General features: G+C 38.4%; 1 protein-coding gene across 9 annotated transcripts in view; it reads left to right on the forward strand.

Moving 5' to 3' along the window:
• Positions 1 to 18,604, forward strand: part of Nr2c2 (nuclear receptor subfamily 2 group C member 2) — a 63,392-nt gene that overhangs the window by 13,906 nt on the left and 30,882 nt on the right. For 8 of the 9 annotated variants that reach the window (XR_007595043.1, XR_007595044.1, XM_050160251.1 and 5 more), the window contains 2 exons: positions 14,685 to 14,724; positions 15,359 to 15,469. Coding sequence is in view for 6 of the 9 variants with exons in the window: in XM_050160251.1 (XP_050016208.1) it covers positions 15,398 to 15,469 (72 nt within the window). In the remaining 3 variants the exon portion in view is untranslated. The remainder of the gene's footprint in view (positions 1 to 14,684; positions 14,725 to 15,358; positions 15,470 to 18,604) is intronic. The other variant, XM_050160253.1, reaches the window with a different exon arrangement.

Raw genomic sequence — 18,604 nt, forward strand, 5'->3', positions numbered from 1 at the left:
CAAAAAACCAAAAAAAAAAAAAAAAAAAAGAACATCTTTGTATGTTTCAGTGGATTCACATGTGGGAGTATTTCTATAGACTAAAAATAAAATTACTAAATCAAGAGCTATGAGAGTCAAGTTGGGTCTTCCACGCTTTTATTCTTAATGATTTTTAAAAAATAATTATATAGCTTTATATTCAAGAAGTAGATAGACCAGAAGTTAGCTCAGATTTAACATATAATTCATTGAATATGAATTGTGATTCATTTCATTTCCTTCAAATCTAGTGCCCTCTTTATATATTGGCATTTTTTTTACATCCTTTTATTATCCCAAAATGATATTAATAGAAATATAGTCATTTGTGTCCTAATGATATGTTGTAACGATATTCAGGAGAAATAAAAAGAAAACAATCTATTTCAATGCATGTTTCATGTTAGTGCTCAGGCCTACTTACTGTGGCTGATAGGATGAGAGAGATCAACTGGTTGTACATCTTTAAATAAGCTGTGACCTAAGAGCAACAAACAAATGAAATACATACTGTGAATCTATGATAAAACTGATGTTAGAAAAAGTAAGACTATAGTAGAGATATGAGAGAGGAGTTGACTATTGGACTTGTTTTTTAGAAGGGAGTAAATGAGGAAGCATGGCATCCTTGCATGAGAGTTATAGCTTATGTAGAAATTTGCCAAAATAATACCTGTGCTGTGTCTTGACACAAAGAAATGCTGCTCTTTCATGGAGAGTACCAGCTGTCTTGAATTTTCACTGCATTTGAGGTCTGTGTTTATTCCTTTAAAAAGATTTGGGCAAGTGTACCCTTTAACTTGTCATTAGAAATAGTGAATTAGAAAATAAAACCATTTTGTTGACAAAAATATCAAAAATGGAACATTTGCTGCTAAGTGAGAATATCTTCCTTGGTCCTAGGTTAGCAAAGAACTTAATTTCTTCCAAGAAATAAGTACATGAATGCTGTACATTTTAAAATACATCGCACTTTGTACTTAACTACTTGATTTAATCCTTTGAATGAAGCAAGGAGGCATTAAGCTCAGTATTACAAGTAAGCAGAGACTTAGAATAATCAAAGAATGGGCCCAAAGCTACCTTTTACTTGTCATGATACTTTAAGTATCATAGGAATCATGATACTTAGTTTGGATAGTTTCGGTAAAAACTAAGCTGCTTACCAGGATGGTTCTGTACAGCTTTGTAGGTGAAGAAACAGCCTAGTTTTTAAAAATCTATAGTAGCAATTCTTTAATAGTCAAGAGGACTATTATATACTTCTATATATTAAATACTTCTATACCCTAATAATAATAGTTTTCTTGTTCCCTCGATGGGCTACAAGATAAGCTCTTTTTTAAAAAATAAGGAAAATATGAAGAATGCCTATTTAGATTTGTTAAAAATAAGATCATTTGTAGTACCAAACTTTAACAATATCTAGTTTTGGAGGGTAAACTTCATTAGAAGTTTTTTAATTAGAGGAACATCAGAGAGGATGGGCAGTGGTCACGCACACTTTAATTCCAGCACTTGGGAGGCAAGGGCAGACAGATCTCTGTGAGTTCGAGATCAGCCTGTTCTACAAGAGTAAGTTCCAGAACATCTAGGATTGCTGCACAGAGAAACCCTGTCTTGCAAAACAAAACAAAACAAAACAAAACAAAACAAAACAAAACAAGGAAGGAAGGAAGGAAGGAAGGAAGGAAGGAAGGAAGGAAGGGAGATAAGATAAGATGGCTACCACCCCAGTTACACTTGCAGTTTTCCTCTGTGAGTTTATTATCTATAGGCCTAGCCCTTTATCACATAAAAAGTAAGCTTTAGGAAGACCAAGACTTTTGTTATATTTGCTGTTGTGTTCCCTGAGTCCTATACATTTGTTTGGAGTATAGTGAGCACTTAAAATTTTGTTTGTTGGGTTAAGCATAATAGTGTACTTCCAGCTCTTGGGAGGCAGGTGTATCTCTGTAAGTTTGAGGCCATTTTGATCTACATAGTTCCAGTCTGGCTAGCCAGGGCTGTGTAGTGAGACCTGTCTCCAAAAGTAAAATAGAATCTGCTTATTGAATGAATAAATTCTTGGCCTTTTTTCATATCCATTTATCCAGTTTAACCACAGTGCGCATGCTACTTTGTGCTTTCATAATGTTATTTCACAGAATATTCTATGTGCAGGTTGCTATGTAGCCTGCATTAATATAATTTTTCATAACTGTACTACTCTATGAGAGAAAATACCATAACTTACCAATCCATTATCTAGTATGGGACATAGAAGTTACTCTTTCTCTGTTACAAATTAACACCAATACATGTATCCATTCTATTAGTCAAGGCGTCTTATAGCGAGTAATGGAAACCACACTCAATTGAGTGTGTGGAGGTGGATGGATGGAAAAATTGAGATAAGTGTTGCATAAAACTAGGTAGAGTTACACTAGAGAGCCAGTCTAATGGCCTGAGTATCTGATGGACTGCCACTTTCCATGGAACTACAGTATCTGGCATTTTTCTGCTTCTGCAGCTGGTGGTGGACTCTTCCCCACCAGACCTGATGAGGAGTCCCTTTTTATTTCTTAGAAAGGTAATTTGGGATAAAGCCATTTGTGTATAATCAGTCCTATCAGTAGAATCATGAAGTCAGAGCATGAAGAGATTTTTGTGCAGAGCCCTCTCTGGTCCTCAGGAGTTTGGTTCTGGAGCTTTTGGCTTCTCCTCATACTTCTTTCCTTTCACAGGCTCTTAGTGGATATAGTCAGTGAATTCTTGGAGCTCTTAGTTGTTGATGGAGGGACTTGGAGGGACTTTTCGGTTTACTGTCTCTAAAAGGAGGCTTCATCTTCCTGAAATGTTCTTTTGGATTGTAGCACCTGAATTCTAGAATCTAAGAAATGTATGGATTGTTTTACATTACATTGTCTTACATTGTTTTAAATCATTGCACATATAAAAATCTGAAGTGGAAAAAGAAAAAAAATTGACCCAGTCCTGTGTATCACCCAATCTGGTCCTAGAATCCATTGTGTAGCCAATGACACGATTGAACTGATGCCCTTGCCTCTGTACGTGCTGGGACCACATGCAAACCTTTGTTATGGAGTGCTAACTAACCTAGGGCATACTAAATGCTAGGCAAGCACTCTCTGCACTGATCTACTTCCCTAGTCCAATTTGAACTTGTACTGGTTGTTGAAAGTGCTGTGTGCCTGTATCAAACAGAAAAGTACCCTCTGGCTTAATAGCAGATATTCTTGTCTCAATACCAGTGTTAGTATTTGCAAAACTGCACCTCTAAACTCACTGATATCTCAGGAGCTCTTTCCTCAGTGGCCTTTAGAAGAATTGGCTAAAACTCGAAGCCATCCTTTGCACCTCTGGTATCCTTCATGCACTGACACATTTGTTGCTGTCTTTCTACCCAGAATTTAGACTGGGACCCCAGCTCTGTCCTGTGTTTGTGAGCTGAATGTAGGTAAACAAGGCCATTCTGTCGTTCTTGGAGTGGTTTTGTATGTAGTGCAGACCATACGTTGTTGCCTGTGCCTTGAAGATTCCATATCTGTAGAAGTATTAAGCATAGTGAAGATAAAGATAAACATCTGTGTTCCCCAAATCTCTCTGTACTATATAGTTCAAAATTGTTTCTAGTTGTTTGGATTCCATAACGTTCTGCAAGCTCACTAAAGGAAGGTGATCTGTAAAGGGAAGGGTGGTGGGAGAGGATTTAACAAAGCCACAGAGGTCTAGGTAGAGGGAAAACTTGGTAAAGTGTAGTATATATCTTCCCTAGAAGCAGGTCGTTATGGTAGTCAACAGACTGCTTTAGTAGCTGGCAGAACAGCGGGAACACTTCAATTTTAATTCCTTGGTTACAGGGAATGATAGTGTACTTGACCTTCAGCAAAGCAGGGTCACAGAAAGGACATCTTTAAACAGCCCTGTCTGAATGGTAGATGAAATCTACACTGCAGAGTTTGAAGACACAGGTCTATGGACTCTCTTCACCAACTCTTGGCTGGTTTGGCTGCTGTTTGGCTTGGGAAGTTGCTGAAGGGAAAAAAATATATAAATAAAGCTGCTGGGAATAATTGGTTGTTGATGGGGTTGGGGTAGGGTAGAAGGAAGCAAACCCATAGAATACTACAAGAAACCTTTTCTACTTCTCCAACCCTATCCCAGGGCCCCTAAGCACTGTATTTCAGAAGAAGCATGTTTCTGAAGCTGTTAGTAAAACTGCACAGTATTTAAAATTCAGTTGTATATTTGGAGGAATTCATATCTATTGTTATGCTAAACTACTAGCAGACATTTCTTTTTTTCTTTTTAGGGACTAGTTTGGGAATGTTGTGAGTACATTGTTTTTGGCTGGTTAATCTGCCTGTGAAGATCTGACTGTTTTAAAATATCTTGCTCATTTACATAATTATGAAAAATAGTTGCCCCCCCCACAGTGTGTATTTGTTTTGAGATAAGGTCTCCTTTGGAGCTCAGGCTCACTCATGATCCTTCTGCCTTATAGATTTTGTGTGCGAGCTTGTGCGCATGCATCTATATTGTTTAAATTTGAACTTTAAGAGCTGAACTTGCAGGTCATCAAGAGAGCCTAGCTCACCAGCCAGCCTAATAACCCTTTCAGTCCTTTGTTTTACACAAGGAGTTGTCCTGGTTAGTTTTTGTCAGCTTGAAAAGGATCCATAGTTGAGAAAATGCCTCTATGAAAATGGCCTGTAGGCAAGCCTGTGGGGCATGTTTTTGGTTAGTGATTAATATGGGTGGACCCATCCCATTGTGGGTGATACCACCCCTTGGGAGTATATAAAAATGCAGTTGAGCAGCCTTTAATCCCAGCCCTCAGGAGGCAGAGGCAGGTGGATCTAAGAGCTAGTTCCAGGATAGCCTCCAAAGCTACAGAGAACCCTGTCTGGAAAAACCAAAATAAATAAATAAATAAAATTAAAAAAAGAAACCACACACACACACACACACACACACACACACACACACACACACACACACCTGAGCAAGCCTTGAGAAACTAGCCAGTTAGCAGCATTCCTCCGTGGCCTTTGCTTCAGTTTTCCTGCTTCCAAGTTTCTCCTTTGACCTCCCTGGTTGATGTGAGGTGAAACAAATCATTTCTTCTCTTGAGCTGCTTTTAGTCATGGTATTTATTACACCAATAGAAACCCTCCCAAAACAGGGATAGATTCTAAAGACCAGGAACAACATATCAGTTCCCCTCTGAAACCTGCTTCACAGATGATGCAAAAGAGGGGTCACTACCCAGTGACCCTCCAGTGACCCTTTGCCATACTAACTTTGATGGTCATTTGAAACAGATACCAAAGGAGAATGTGGTTCATTTCAGTCTAGGCTCCTTGCAACCCTTCCCCTTTTAGTCATTTGCATTGTTCATTATTTTGCCCAGCAGTTATGAATTCAGAAGTTTCTTGAGATTTCAGCCTGTTAGGTCTGTTTGCTGGTTTTCTATACTGTGTCTGAACTGTTTTGCCCCATGGAAATGTTGCAACTTAAATCCAGAACAAATTGTTTATTTAGAAGTCTTGTTACCTGCACACTGACTCCATGTTTTGCAGATATTCCTCAACCTAAATGTTTTTCAGCAGATGAGGCAGTGCTGTTCAGTGATGGAAGAATGTGAGAAAGTCTGAAGTTAGTTTAGGAGAACCCATCCATGTCCTGGGTTTATGTTATAAACTTGAAGACAGGCACTGAGCTGTACTTATGGGATGTCTAATTAAGAACTAGGCAAAGTTCCAGGATTAAGTCTGCAAAGCACAAAGACATTATATTCTTTCTCTAAGATAGTGTTGTTCATTCGCTAAGCATTCACTGTGAGCCTAGAGAAGAAATAGTCATGTATTTCTGTTCTTAGGTCATTGAACAGGTCGAGTGCCCTGTAATGATTGCCAAGATCCAGGACTTTGGAGCCTACAGGAGACATTCAGGCCACAGGAACAGGGTTTTATTTTAGTTAGACTCTAGAAACAGTAAAGGTGACCCCTGTGTCAGAAAGGCACATGTAATTTTAGAAAGAAGTGAAGTTCAGCTACTGCTTTCACCCTTTCAGTCTGAGCTGATAAGGTCTTTGTCCAAATACACCTTCATAACCTAGTCTGCACACAGTTTTATAGAATTCTTGATTTATTTGTTTTGCAATACAGTGCTGTCTTCTCCTCCTCTTCCTCCCCCCCCCCCCATTGTGTTTTTCTCTGTTTCCCTGGCTGTCCTGGAACTTACTCTCTAGACCAGGCTGGCCTTGAACTCAGAGATCCGCTTGTCACTGGCTCTCAAAGGCTGGGATTAAAGGTGTGCACCACCACCCAGCTCAGGTCTTCTGTAGCCCAAATTTTTGATTCTAGTCTCCCTAACCAGAGCCTCCTTGGTGCTTGGTATAGGAGTGTCACCACACCCAAATAAGTATTGCTCGGAACCCAGGACCTTTTCATATTAAACAAGGCTCTACCATTGAGCCACATTCTCAACTCCTAGAGTTCTTTGTACTAGCAATTTTCTCATTAAAGCATAAGTATTCTACTCAGGGTATAACACACACACACATACACACACCTGCATGTCGTCTGGAAGTTGTACTTGACAAGTGTTTCTGTCTTCTGCAAGGTAAGAAGTTGAAGAGGTAAAGTTAGCCAGGGCTGTGGCAAAAACTGTTAGCTGGCACTGAGATGGCACACAGGGAAAGATAGAAAGCAGAGGCTTAAACTATATGGAAGTATATCTAGTGTTTTTATATTTTGTTTATCAGGCTGACCTTTTATCACTGTGCTGAATAGATCTCAATATACATATGGATCTCTAGGACTATTTATAATGCTAGTCTCTAAATTCAGGTGCCTACAATGTGCATTTCTTAGAGGTCCTGTTATGACACCACTTAGCCTTCAAGTAAGACCATTTTTATGCTGCTTCTGACAACATTGTGATGTGTGACCTTAGTTGTCAATTGTAAATGCTCAGCCAATAGCTCAGGCTTGTTACCAGCTATAACTCTTACATTTTAAATTAATCCTTATTTTTTATCTATGCTTTGCCGTGTGGCTTGGTATCTTCTCTCAGCATGGCGTGCTCATCTTGCTTCTCCCTGCATCTGCTGATGACGCCTGTGATTCCACCCTTCATCCCAGCATGCTTAGTTTGGTTGTTCTGCCTATACTTTCTGCCTGCCTACCAGCCAGTCAGCTTTTTATTAAACCAATTTGAGTGACAAATCTTTACAGTGTACAAAAGGATTATTCTACAGCAGTAGATTGTTGTAGAATATTATTTTAAGATGTATTGCATTTGTTTATGCCATGGGGTATTTGTTTAATAATGCAAAGTTGTGTTGCATTCTTTTATGTTACATTTGTTTAACTCTGTGAAGCTGAGTTATTTTGCCTGTCTAAAACACTTGATGGTCTAATAATGAGCTGAACAGCCAGTAACAAGTCAGGAGCAAGGATAGGTTGGACTGGCAGGCAGAGAGAATAAATAGGAGAAATCTGGGAGGCGTGAAGGAGCAAGAAAACAAGAAGGATGTTAGGGGCCAGCCACACAACCACACAGCCAGCCATAGAGTAAGAGTGAAAGTAAGATATATAAGAAAAGGCCCAGAGGCAAAAGGTAGATGGAATACTTTAAGAAAAGTTAAACAAGCTAAGCTAAGACTGAGCATTCATAGCTAAGAATAAGCCTTTGTGTATTTATTTGGGAGCTGGGTGATGGACTCCCTCCCCCCAAAAAAAGCCAAAAAAGAGTAAAGAGCCCAAAGAGTAAAAAAAAATTCAACATTTTGGCATTCCAAGGTGGGACTAGAGTAAAAGAAAATCCAACAATAGTAGGTAAAGAGAAACAGATTAAAATAAGAGCTAAGTTAAGACTGAACATTCAAAACTAGTAATAAGTCTCCATGCTGTGATTTGGGAGCTGGTTGGTGATCCACAAGAAAAAGCCTGGTACTTTTTTTGCGGGGGTGGGGGTGAAAACCTGCAAGCTTAGGGTTAATATAGCAGCTGGCTAACTTTCTCTCTTTACTGGCATCTCCCTAACTCTTCACTTCTACACAGCCCCAGCTTTGGGGGGAAAAAAAAAAAAAACACTCTAAGACTCTAAGATCCTCCTTGTTACTTCCAAAGCTACAGATTTATAGTATGGCTTTAAATTTTTGTGTATGGTTTGATGTCAAAATTAGATTTTTTGTAACAGGAAAGAAATGAAAAGAGCTGGGCATAGTGAAACACACATGTAATCCTAGCATGTGGGAGGCAAGGCAGGAGAATTTCAAATTTAAGGTCAGTTTGTGCTACATAGCGAGCTGGACTGTCAAACAGGAGAGAAAAGGAAATAAAAAGAAAAATTGTGTTTAGAGGCTCAGCCATACAACTCATCATATTGTAGCAACAATATTTCAACTCTGTTTAATTGAACTTAGGGAATTTTTCGGGAAGTTTATGATAATGATGGCTGCCCTTTGAGTGTAGACTAAGTGCTTGCTATTCATTGAGCCTCACACCATTCTATGAAATGATAGCAGTATGTCATTGAATTTGAGAAAATTTAATTTATATAAACTGGCTCATTCAGGGTCCTGTGTCAGCCAGCTTTTCAAGATCTCATAGTCTGTGGGAACTCAAGCAATGCTGGCTGCTTTAAAAATTAGTTGCAGCCGGGCAGTGGTGGCACACGTCTTTAATCCCAGCACTCTGGAGGCAGAGGCAGGCGGATCTCTGTGAGTTGGAGACCAGCCTGGTCTACAAGAGCTAGTTCCAGGACAGGCTCCAAAACCACAGAGAAACCCTGTCTCGAAAAAAAAACAACAACAACAACAAAAAAAAGAAAATAAAAATTAGTTGCAGTTAAGATTTAAAAAAGCTTCAGAGTGGAGAGGAAACTTAGCAGTTAAAAGTACTCACTCCTCTCACTCAGAACCTAAGTTCAATTTCCAGCACCCACATAGTAGCTCACAACCACCTTTAACTCCATTTCTTCTTTTTGCCTCCGTTGGCACATGTGTACATGTGGTGCACAGATATATATGCAGGCAAAACACTCATGCACGTAAAATAAAAATAAATCACTTTTGAAATAAGGTTCCTCACTGATCTCTTGGCCTATTTATCAGTGAAGGCTTTTAGATCTTTGAAGCTGACAGAATTAATTTGGAGACTAATATTAGATGAACCCAAATTTTAAATGTTCACTATTTAGAAGCATGTAATGAATGGACAAAACTTTTTATCCTTGGAGACAAACTATGTACATGAACAATGCTAGAAGAGAGGTCTTGGGATGCAGCTTCAGCACTTCTGTCTTGTTTGTCTTAGTCAAGAGAGCAAAGGAGTCTGTATGAAGCTTTCCTAAGCTAACTACCACTATAATATTGTGTGTTCTGTTATCTTTTGGACTGAACTTGTTGATAAAAGTTGATGCTTACGAAAGAAAACATTTTAATATATCTAGTCATTCCCATATACTTTTTTAGTGTGGGATACCCTTTTACAATATAAGGTTTAGTGGCGCTATTTTTATTATCTAATTCAAAATTTATTTCATCATTCCAAATTGTCTAAGTTAGGGTTTCAATTGCTGTGAAAAAGACAGCAGGACAACTCTTATAAAGGAGAACATTTAATTGTAGTGACTTATAGTTCAGAAGTTTAGTCTGTTATTGTCATGACCGGACATGGAGGCAGACATGCTGCTGGAGCTGAGAGAATCCCACATCTTGATACGCAGGCAACAGGATGTGAACTGAGGCACTGGCATGACTTGAGCATACATGAGACCTTAAAGCCTACCTTCACAGTGACACACTTCCTCCAACAAGACCATACCTACTTCAACAAAGCCACACATCCTAATGGTGCCACTCCTTTTGGGGGCCATTTTCTTTCAAACCACCACATACATTGAAGTATCCCCCACTCCCTACGTTGCCTCAGCCCAAAGTAACCAGTGATCTATTTTCTTCCTTTATGGATTTGCCTATTCTGGACTTTTTATATAGATGGGATGAAACCAGTCTTCTGTGAATGGTTTATCTGAGTTGTAGCATGTGTCAATACACATCTCTTTCTAAAATTTTTTTTTTAGATTTATTTATGTGTATGAATGTTTTGCCTGCATGTATGTATATTTTGTTCATGCTTGATAGCCATTAAAGTTAGAAGAGGGCTTTAGATTCTCTGTAACTGAAGTTATAGACAGTTTCAAGTAATTAGGGGGTGCTAGGACTCAAACCTGGGTCTTGCAAGAACAACAGTGCTCTTAACCACTGAATCAACTCTATAGCCCCCATACCCTTTCCTATTACCAAGCAGTATTCATTGTTGTCTGGACTCTCTTGTGTGAAATACCTACCACAGCTAATATATTGTCTTAAGCATATTTAGCAGTATAATTGCAGAATTATGTTGCAGCTGTTTCAGTCTGTCCACATTGTCACCAGTACTTGTTATTGGCCTATATTTTCATTGCTGTTGTCACCATCCCAGTGGATGTGAAATGGTATCTTACTGTGATTTTTTTTTTTGACTTGCATTCCCTAGTAACTAAGGATATATAGGGATCTTTTACTGTGCTTATTGGTCATTTGTATATTTTGTTAGTGGATGCCCCCCCATGTATATGTTGTGTGATGCAGTCCTGATAATTGAACCCCATAGACTACTATATGGAAGGCACATGACTCGGCTACATTTTAATTTAAAGCAATTCTTTATATGTTATGTGTAGATCTTCATATGTGATTTTCAAGAATTTCTTCCATTTATATGGTTCATCTTTTCTTGTTGGTGTTAGTATCTTTGGACATAGAAGCTTTTAATGGGGTGCTGGGAAGATGCTAGTCAGTAAAGTGCTTGCTGGATGTAGTGATATGAGTTAGTAATTCCAGCGTTGGAGAGGTAGATAGAGGTGGGCAGCTGGGACTCTCTGGCTAGCCAGTCTAGCCTTCCTAGTGAGTTCCAGGCCAGTGAGAGATTTAACCTAAACATAGGTCAATGACACCTGAGACTATTATCTGTCTTGTACAAACATATACACATAAGTTTTTAATTTTGAAAATGTACAACTATCAGATTTTTTGCTGTTACTTATGCTCTCAGTGACATCCAAAAACCATCACTTAAATCCAAGTTATACCTGTTTTCTTGCGAGAGTTTTAATGTTTTAACTCTTCTATTTTGATTTTTAATCCATTTGAGCAGTATTTATTTTTTATTTTTTTTGAGGCAGGGTTTCTGCTTTAATCTTGTATTACAACCTTTAATTCATTTTGAGCTTTGTTTTATTTATTTATTTATTTGGTTGGTTGGTTTTGGTTTTTGGAGACAGGGTTTTTCTGAGTAACAGTTCTGGCTACCCTGAAACTCACTTTGTAGACCAGACTGGCCTTGAACTCACAGAGATCCACCTGCTTCTGCCTCCTGAGTACTGGGATTAAAGGCATGTGCTACCACAACCCACCTGAATTTTATTTATGATGTGTAGCTATCACCATTTGTTATAAAGATTATTCTTTGCCCATTTATAACCAAATTTGGTCCTTTGGTGAGTGAACACAGCCAGCAGATACAGCCAGAAGAGGGGATTAGAGGGACTCTTAACTACTCTTAACTCTAACAGCAAGTAAGGAGAGCCCTTACCATGATTCAAAGCATTGCACCCTGAGCAAGGATTTTTATCAGGAAAGCCCATGTATGTTCACTTGTAAAGACTCATTCCTGGAGGTAAACATACTTTCTGAGCATGTTCAGTTTGAAGTCATGCTTCATTCATTGTGTGTTCAAAAAATGACATACGGGAATGCATCCTGCACAGAGGTTTTAATTTTAATATGACAATGAACAAACTTTACTCTAGGTCACGTGACCTAAATATTTCAAGGTGGGTCAGAATACCTTGGAGAAATTTTGGCAGCTTCCTTGAAATTTTCTCTGGATGGCCTATTTTTGTTTTTTATTCTGTGCTTGTGAGTGCCATGCATGACACATGTATAGAAATCAGAAGATAACTCACAGGAATGGGTTCTCTCCTCCTACCATGTGGGTCCTATGGATTGAACCGAAGTCATTAGGCTTGGCAGCAGGCACCATATGAAAACTAATGTGGATAAGTCTGATGTATATTTTTTTTATGTTCCTAGCTTCTCTGTTCCGTTCTATTGATCTGTGTTTTATCTTTATAATAATCACTTATCATTCTGTTTCACTTTTTTGCTTTTAAATTAACAACTTATTACTTTTATATGTTTGTAGAATACACGGTAACACTGCAATTTTTTTGGTTTTTTTGAGACAGGGTTTCTCTGTGGCTTTGGAGCCTGTCCTGGCACTAGCTCTGTAGACCAGTCTGGTCTCGAACTCACAGAGATCCGCCTGCCTCTGCCTGGGATTAAAGGCGTGCGCCACCATCGCCCGGCAACACTGCAAATTTTTAATACAATGCAGTATATTAAGTCAAGCTACTTAACATTCAGCACTTTAAATATTTTGCGAGAACACCTGAAACATATTCTTATTGCTTTTGAGGTGTGTAAAACAGTCTCATTAACCTTGTTCATTACACTGTGCAGTAGATCTCAATAACACCCAAGGAAATAGAGTGAGAGTTGATAATTCTTGACATATCTTCTCTTTCCGTCATTCTACTCTTCTGTGTTTTCAACTGTTGAGGACAGTGTAGGTATCTGTTCTTGACATATTTCATTTAGCATAGTGTTCTCTAGTTCCATTCATGTTGTCATAACTGACATTGTTAAATTGTATGTGTATACCCATATTTTGTTTTTTATATACCATTTAAAATACTTTTATTTTATATGTATGAATGTTTGCCTGCGTTAAATATGTGCACCATGTATGTATAGTGCCCAAGGAGGCCAGAAAAATGTCAGATTCTCTGAAACTGGAGTTGAGGTAGACTGTGAGCTGCCATATGGGTGCCAAGAAGCAAACCTGGGTCCTCCCCAGAATAGCTATAGTGTTTTTAATTGCTGAGCCATTTCTGTGTTTTCTTTATCCATTCATCTGTTAATGACACTTGAATGATCCTGTAACTTTGTTAATTTTGAATACCGCACTGAAATGTAAACAGTGCTTTCATTTTAGATCTTGTAGCTAAATACTAGAAGTTAGAGTGGTGGATCCCAGATTGCTTTGATTATATAGGTTTTAGTAATCAAATGTAGAAGTGTTGAGTCCTCCTACATCTTTATTTTATTTGTTTTGTCTGGGTTCTTTTTTTTTTAATGCAATTGTAATTTATTTTATGTTAATAGAAAATATGATATTGATCCCTCTGCTCTCAACACTTAACCACAGACGTTGTGCTCCCATAGGTACTCTCTTCCATATTTTTTTTTTAGATTTTTTTTTTATTGAGAATAGGAAAAAAAAGTTTCAGCCTCCTCCCAGCCTCCCATTCTCCCCCTCCCCCCACTCTTCTCCCCCTCCCCCACTCTTCTCCCCTCCCCCCACTCTTCTCCCCCTCCCCCACTCCTCTCCCCTTCCCTCTTGTCTGGGTTCTTTGCATTTCACATGAACTTTATGGTCAACAGATCAAATTATGGAATGGGAAAAAGTACCTGGGATTTCAACAGGGACGACATTGAATTTGTCAGTTGAGGAAACGGTGCTAATTAGCATTATGTTTTGGTCTATGAACAGAGTTGTGTTTCTATTTAAGCTGTCTTAATTCTTGCAGTGGTATTTTCTGGAGATTTTTATGTTTGTTTGCTGGGTGTTTTTTGTTTGTTTTCTTTTTCTTCTTTTGGACAAGTTCTCACTCTATAGCCCAGTCAGAGGTACATAGAATTTATGTGTCTCTGGTTGGCCTCTCACTTTCTGCTGCCTCAAGTTTCTGGGATTACATGTTTGAGCCATCACATCTGGCTTGTTTATACTTACTTCGTTAAATTTATTCCCACATTTTGTTCTTTTTTTATGTTATCAGTGAGATTATTTCCTTAATATTGTTTTCAGATTGTTTATTGCCAGTGTATAGAATACAGTTATTTTATACCCTATGATCATTCGTGAGGGAAGTTTTGTGGGTTCTGTAAGGTTTTATGTAAGAACACGCATATGGAGATGATTGATATATTCTGCTTCCCTCCTTTTTCTTCCTTTCTTCCTCTTTTACTCTCATTTTTCCTCCTTATAGTTTTCTTTTCTCTCTATCTTCTTTCTTGACTAGCAGTTCCAGTACAATTATATAGTGATAAAAACATACCTTGTCTTGTTTCTCACCTTGGGGGAAAGCTTTGTTTTCTATCTTCTACCAGATTGAGGGCACTCCTTATTTCTAACTTGTTGTCTTTCTTTTCTTATAAAAGAGTGTTGGATTTTGTCAAATGCTTTCTGTTTGTCCATTAAAGTAATCTTGCAGCTTTTGGCGAACTGATTCATGCATTGAACCAGCCTTGCACTCTTTGGGTAAGCTGCACTTAGGAATGCTGCTGGATTCAGTTTCCTTTCTTTGATTGAGTTTTTATATCTGTATTTGTAAGATAATGTTCATTACATATTTAGTTTTGAGCAATATTGACCTCACAGAGTAAGTTATGGAAACATATTTTTAGATGAGGGGACAAGACACCTTTGCCTGGTGTTGGTTCGTGATAGCCTTTTAATCAAAATACTGTCTTCTCACTTCAGGTACCCAGGTGACCACTCAGCACGTTGACCCTCACCTTTGGTAGGTATCTTTGTATTTGTGGTGAACTTTGCCCAACTTCATTCTTCCTGGGTCTAGGAGGTTGTCAAGACCTGTCCATAAATGCTGCTTTCAGTAATTTTCAGAGCCGTGCTGGCTCTTTGCTATCTATCCCTTGCAATGTTGTGAAAGACTTTCTATTAAAGTCATCACAGAGGAGAGTTTTACAGCTGGCTTTGGAAACAGTGGAAAAAAAAATTCAAAGAGCGTGTCCTAAAAAAAAGTTATTTTTGATAGCTTTTTTTTCCCCTTTTTTAAAGGTCATGAAAAGTAAAATTGATTTGGTTTGTCCTTGTGCTTTCAACATCAGAAGCAGCTATTTTAAGTAGCGTTTTCTTGGGACAATCATGGACAGTATCTCACTACTTCCTTTGTTGTCCTATTTTGATACCTCAAAATTCAAGTTTATCACTCTAGGCCACAGCAGAGCAAGGGCCATGCTTGTGCTAGGCAAGGTAGTACTTACTTGTAATTCTGGTACTTGGGAGGTAGAGACAGGAGAGTCAGTAGTTCAGTAGTTCAAAGCCAGCATGAAGACCAGACCCTGCCTTTAAAAAAGAAAGAAAAGTATAGCCCTCAGGAAATCACTTCCTAAGCCCCATATTCTCATCCATAGGTACCACGTACACAGACCTCTCGGCCGGAATCTCCAGGGATGACCAGCCCCTCCCCGCGCATCCAGATAATTTCCACCGACTCTGCGGTAGCCTCACCTCAGCGAATTCAGGTACTTAAGTTAGTTTCACTGGATTTTCTTCATTCTGTCCAAAACCAAACTTGCCTAAGAGTTTCACTACAGAGTATATACCTCTTGGCATCAAGTATAAGTGTGAGCTCATTTGTTTAGAAAGCAACAGTTAACAGTTTAAGTTACTTTTAAAGCATAAGTATGGACTGTTGCTTCAAATTCCTGGATGATAGACCATTTTGTTATTTACTTGTTTTCAAATTGAGAGGCAATATATATATATCCTATTAAATTAGGGACTCCTGCTTGTAGTCACATCCAGTGACCTGACTTCATAGGTATTTTAGTTGGAGCAATGACAGTTTTAATACTTCACTTTTTCTACTTGGAAGATATATATATAATAGTAGATCTTGCCCCAGGATTTTGTGAGGAATCAGCAGGTATAATGCTTTTAAAATGCTTAGAAAGGTGTCTTGTACATAATCATGTTAACTATGTATTATCTATACATAGTAACTAGTAGTATCAGTAGCAGCAGTAGTGTTAACTATTATTTAAGCAGGGACAGAGCTGTGAATCTGCCCTTAACAAAAAGACTTTGAAAATTATGACAAGAAACTGGGAGGAAGGGATAACACATTGATGTTTGATTACTCAGCTGAATCAGAACATATGAACAGAAATGAATACCCCCTGCCCCCCCCCAAAAAAAAACCACCTGTTACATGAGTGTGAAAAATAACAGGGTTGGGACAGCAGGATGCCTCAGCAAGTAAAAACACCTGCTAAGAAACCATGGTGATTTGAGCTGTCATAGAACCTAAAAGTTGTCCTCAAATCTCTACATGGACACCATGGCATGAATGTACCTTCACACATACACACATTGCATGCATTTGTGTGCATGCTCACACACACATGTACGAACTCACAATAATAAAAATTTTAAAAAGATTTGTTTTTAAAAAGTGAATTAATTTGTGTTTTTAGTGTTAATAATGCAGACAACCTCATTCTTAGCCCATGCCTTGACAGTGAACATTGCTTCCCTTAGAGCCTGGAAAGAGAATGCATTTTTAATAGTTTAGTGTATGACAGCAGTGGTTAGAACCTAAATAGTGGCTTCTCTGGAAAGACTAAGAGGGAAAAGATGTCAGGCTTTTTAGCCTGAATTAATGGACCTTAGATCCAATCTTGTGACCAGTCAGCAATATTACCTAGGGAGGGTTTCCAAAACTTCTATTTCTGAACAGTGTCATTGTGGATAGTGCTGGTGTTATACGAGTGCAGAAGGAGAAAATGCTAGTAATTGTGCTGTAGAGGTTTTGTTTGTTTTTGTGTTTTGCAGTGGGCTCTCCTGTATCTCAGACTGACCTAAACTTGTGTAGCTGAGGTTAGCCTTGAAGTCCTGATTCTTCTGCTTTCACATCTCTAGTAATGGAATTATAAGCTGGTGCTAACACATTTAGATTTGTGCTATAGCTTTTTGTTTTGTTTTGCTTTTTGATACAGGGTTTCTCTGTAGCTTTGAAGCCCAGGCTGACCTCAAACTCACAGAGATTTGCCTTCCTCTGCTTTCCGAGTGCTGGGATTAAAGGCGTGCGCCACCACCCCCCAGCTGTGCTATAGCTTTTAATGTTTTATTCTGCTTCAAATTTACAGAAAATAGTAAATAAAATTTTGTTACAACCTTTACTCAGATTCACTGTTTGCCATCCAATTTATATATAATGATTGATTTGATCACAAACTGCAGGCATCATTCCTTTGCTCTGGATCATCTGTACAGATTTCTTAAGAATGATGGCATTCTTTATATGATCATAATTATGTAAAGAAATATTAATACTAAAACATGCCATTGTAGGATACTCATAATCCTCATTCCACAGCTTCCAGAGTTGGTTGTTTTTTGGCTTTTTGAGACAGAGTTTCTCTGTAGCTTTAGAGCCTGTCCTGGAACTAGCTCTTGTAGACCAGGCTGGCCTCGAACTCACAGAGATCTGCCTGCCTCTGCCTCCCGAGTGCTGGGATTAAAGGCGTGCGCTACCCCTGCCTGACTCAGAGTTGTTTTTTTATGACTTGTTTTCTTTCTTTCTTTCTTTCTTTCTTTCTTTCTTTCTTTCTTTCTTTCTTTCTTTCTTTCTTTCTTTCTTTCTTTCTTCTGTTGAAATTCATTATTGATTACAATAATAATAATTAGGTGCCAGGCAACATAAAACACCATCCCTTGTCATGCAGGTTAGCACAGCTCACCAGAAGCATTGCTGGTGTTCTTTGTATTGTTTTAAGGAGGAGGAACACAATCCCTTAGTGGAGGAACAACTGGGGCTCAGAGCTGCTGCCTTGGGGATAGAGATATAGGTCAGGAGCTGAAGAGATGATGGAGAACACAGGAAACATTAGGTTTAATTTTTAGTTTTTAATCCAGCTTTTAAAAGGAAGGTAAGTTAAGGGAAAAGGGATTGTTTACTGTCCCATTTTGAAGATGATTGTGAGATTTTTTTCTGCCTTGTTCGTTCTTCAGTGGTGACTTTGTATGAATCCTCTGTGTTTTGAGGTTCTCCTGGGATGGTCCTTCATCTCCCTTTTTTTTCAGAAAAGCATTATTGAAATCATTGACCAACTTTACTTAAGTGCTTGTTTCTAAAATACATTTACATATATAACATTCAACTATATTATATATTGAGATTCATATACAATTTTGTTAGAAGTAACTGTGCAGTTACATTTTTTCTTTTTTGAAAGTTTGACATCTTGGGGGCTGGAGAGATGGCTCAGTGGTTAAGAGCATTGCCTGCTCTTCCAAAGGTCCTGAGTTCAATTCCCGGCAACCACATGGTGGCTCACAACCATCTGGAATGAGGTCTGGTGCCCTCTTCTGGCCTGCAGACATACATACAGACAGAATATTGTATACATAATAAATAAATAAATATTAAAAAAAAAAGAAAGTTTGACATCTTGTGATCTCAAGTAGATGGCTTCTAGGACTCTTTTATATATATATATAGCCTTTCTAGATCTGCTTCCTACTTCCAATACATTGTGTTTTGTGCTTGCTAGTCCACCACTTTCTGCTGTTTTTTTCTTCCTCTGATATTCCAGGGCCTCTCTTGATACTCAGAAGAGTTGTTGCATAGGCAATATGTGCATGCTGTACCAGAG

This window comes from Alexandromys fortis, unplaced genomic scaffold (genome assembly GCF_014885135.2).
Source record: "Alexandromys fortis isolate MF-2015 unplaced genomic scaffold, M_Fortis_MF-2015_v1.1 scaffold_111, whole genome shotgun sequence".
Lineage (NCBI taxonomy): Eukaryota > Metazoa > Chordata > Mammalia > Rodentia > Cricetidae > Alexandromys > Alexandromys fortis.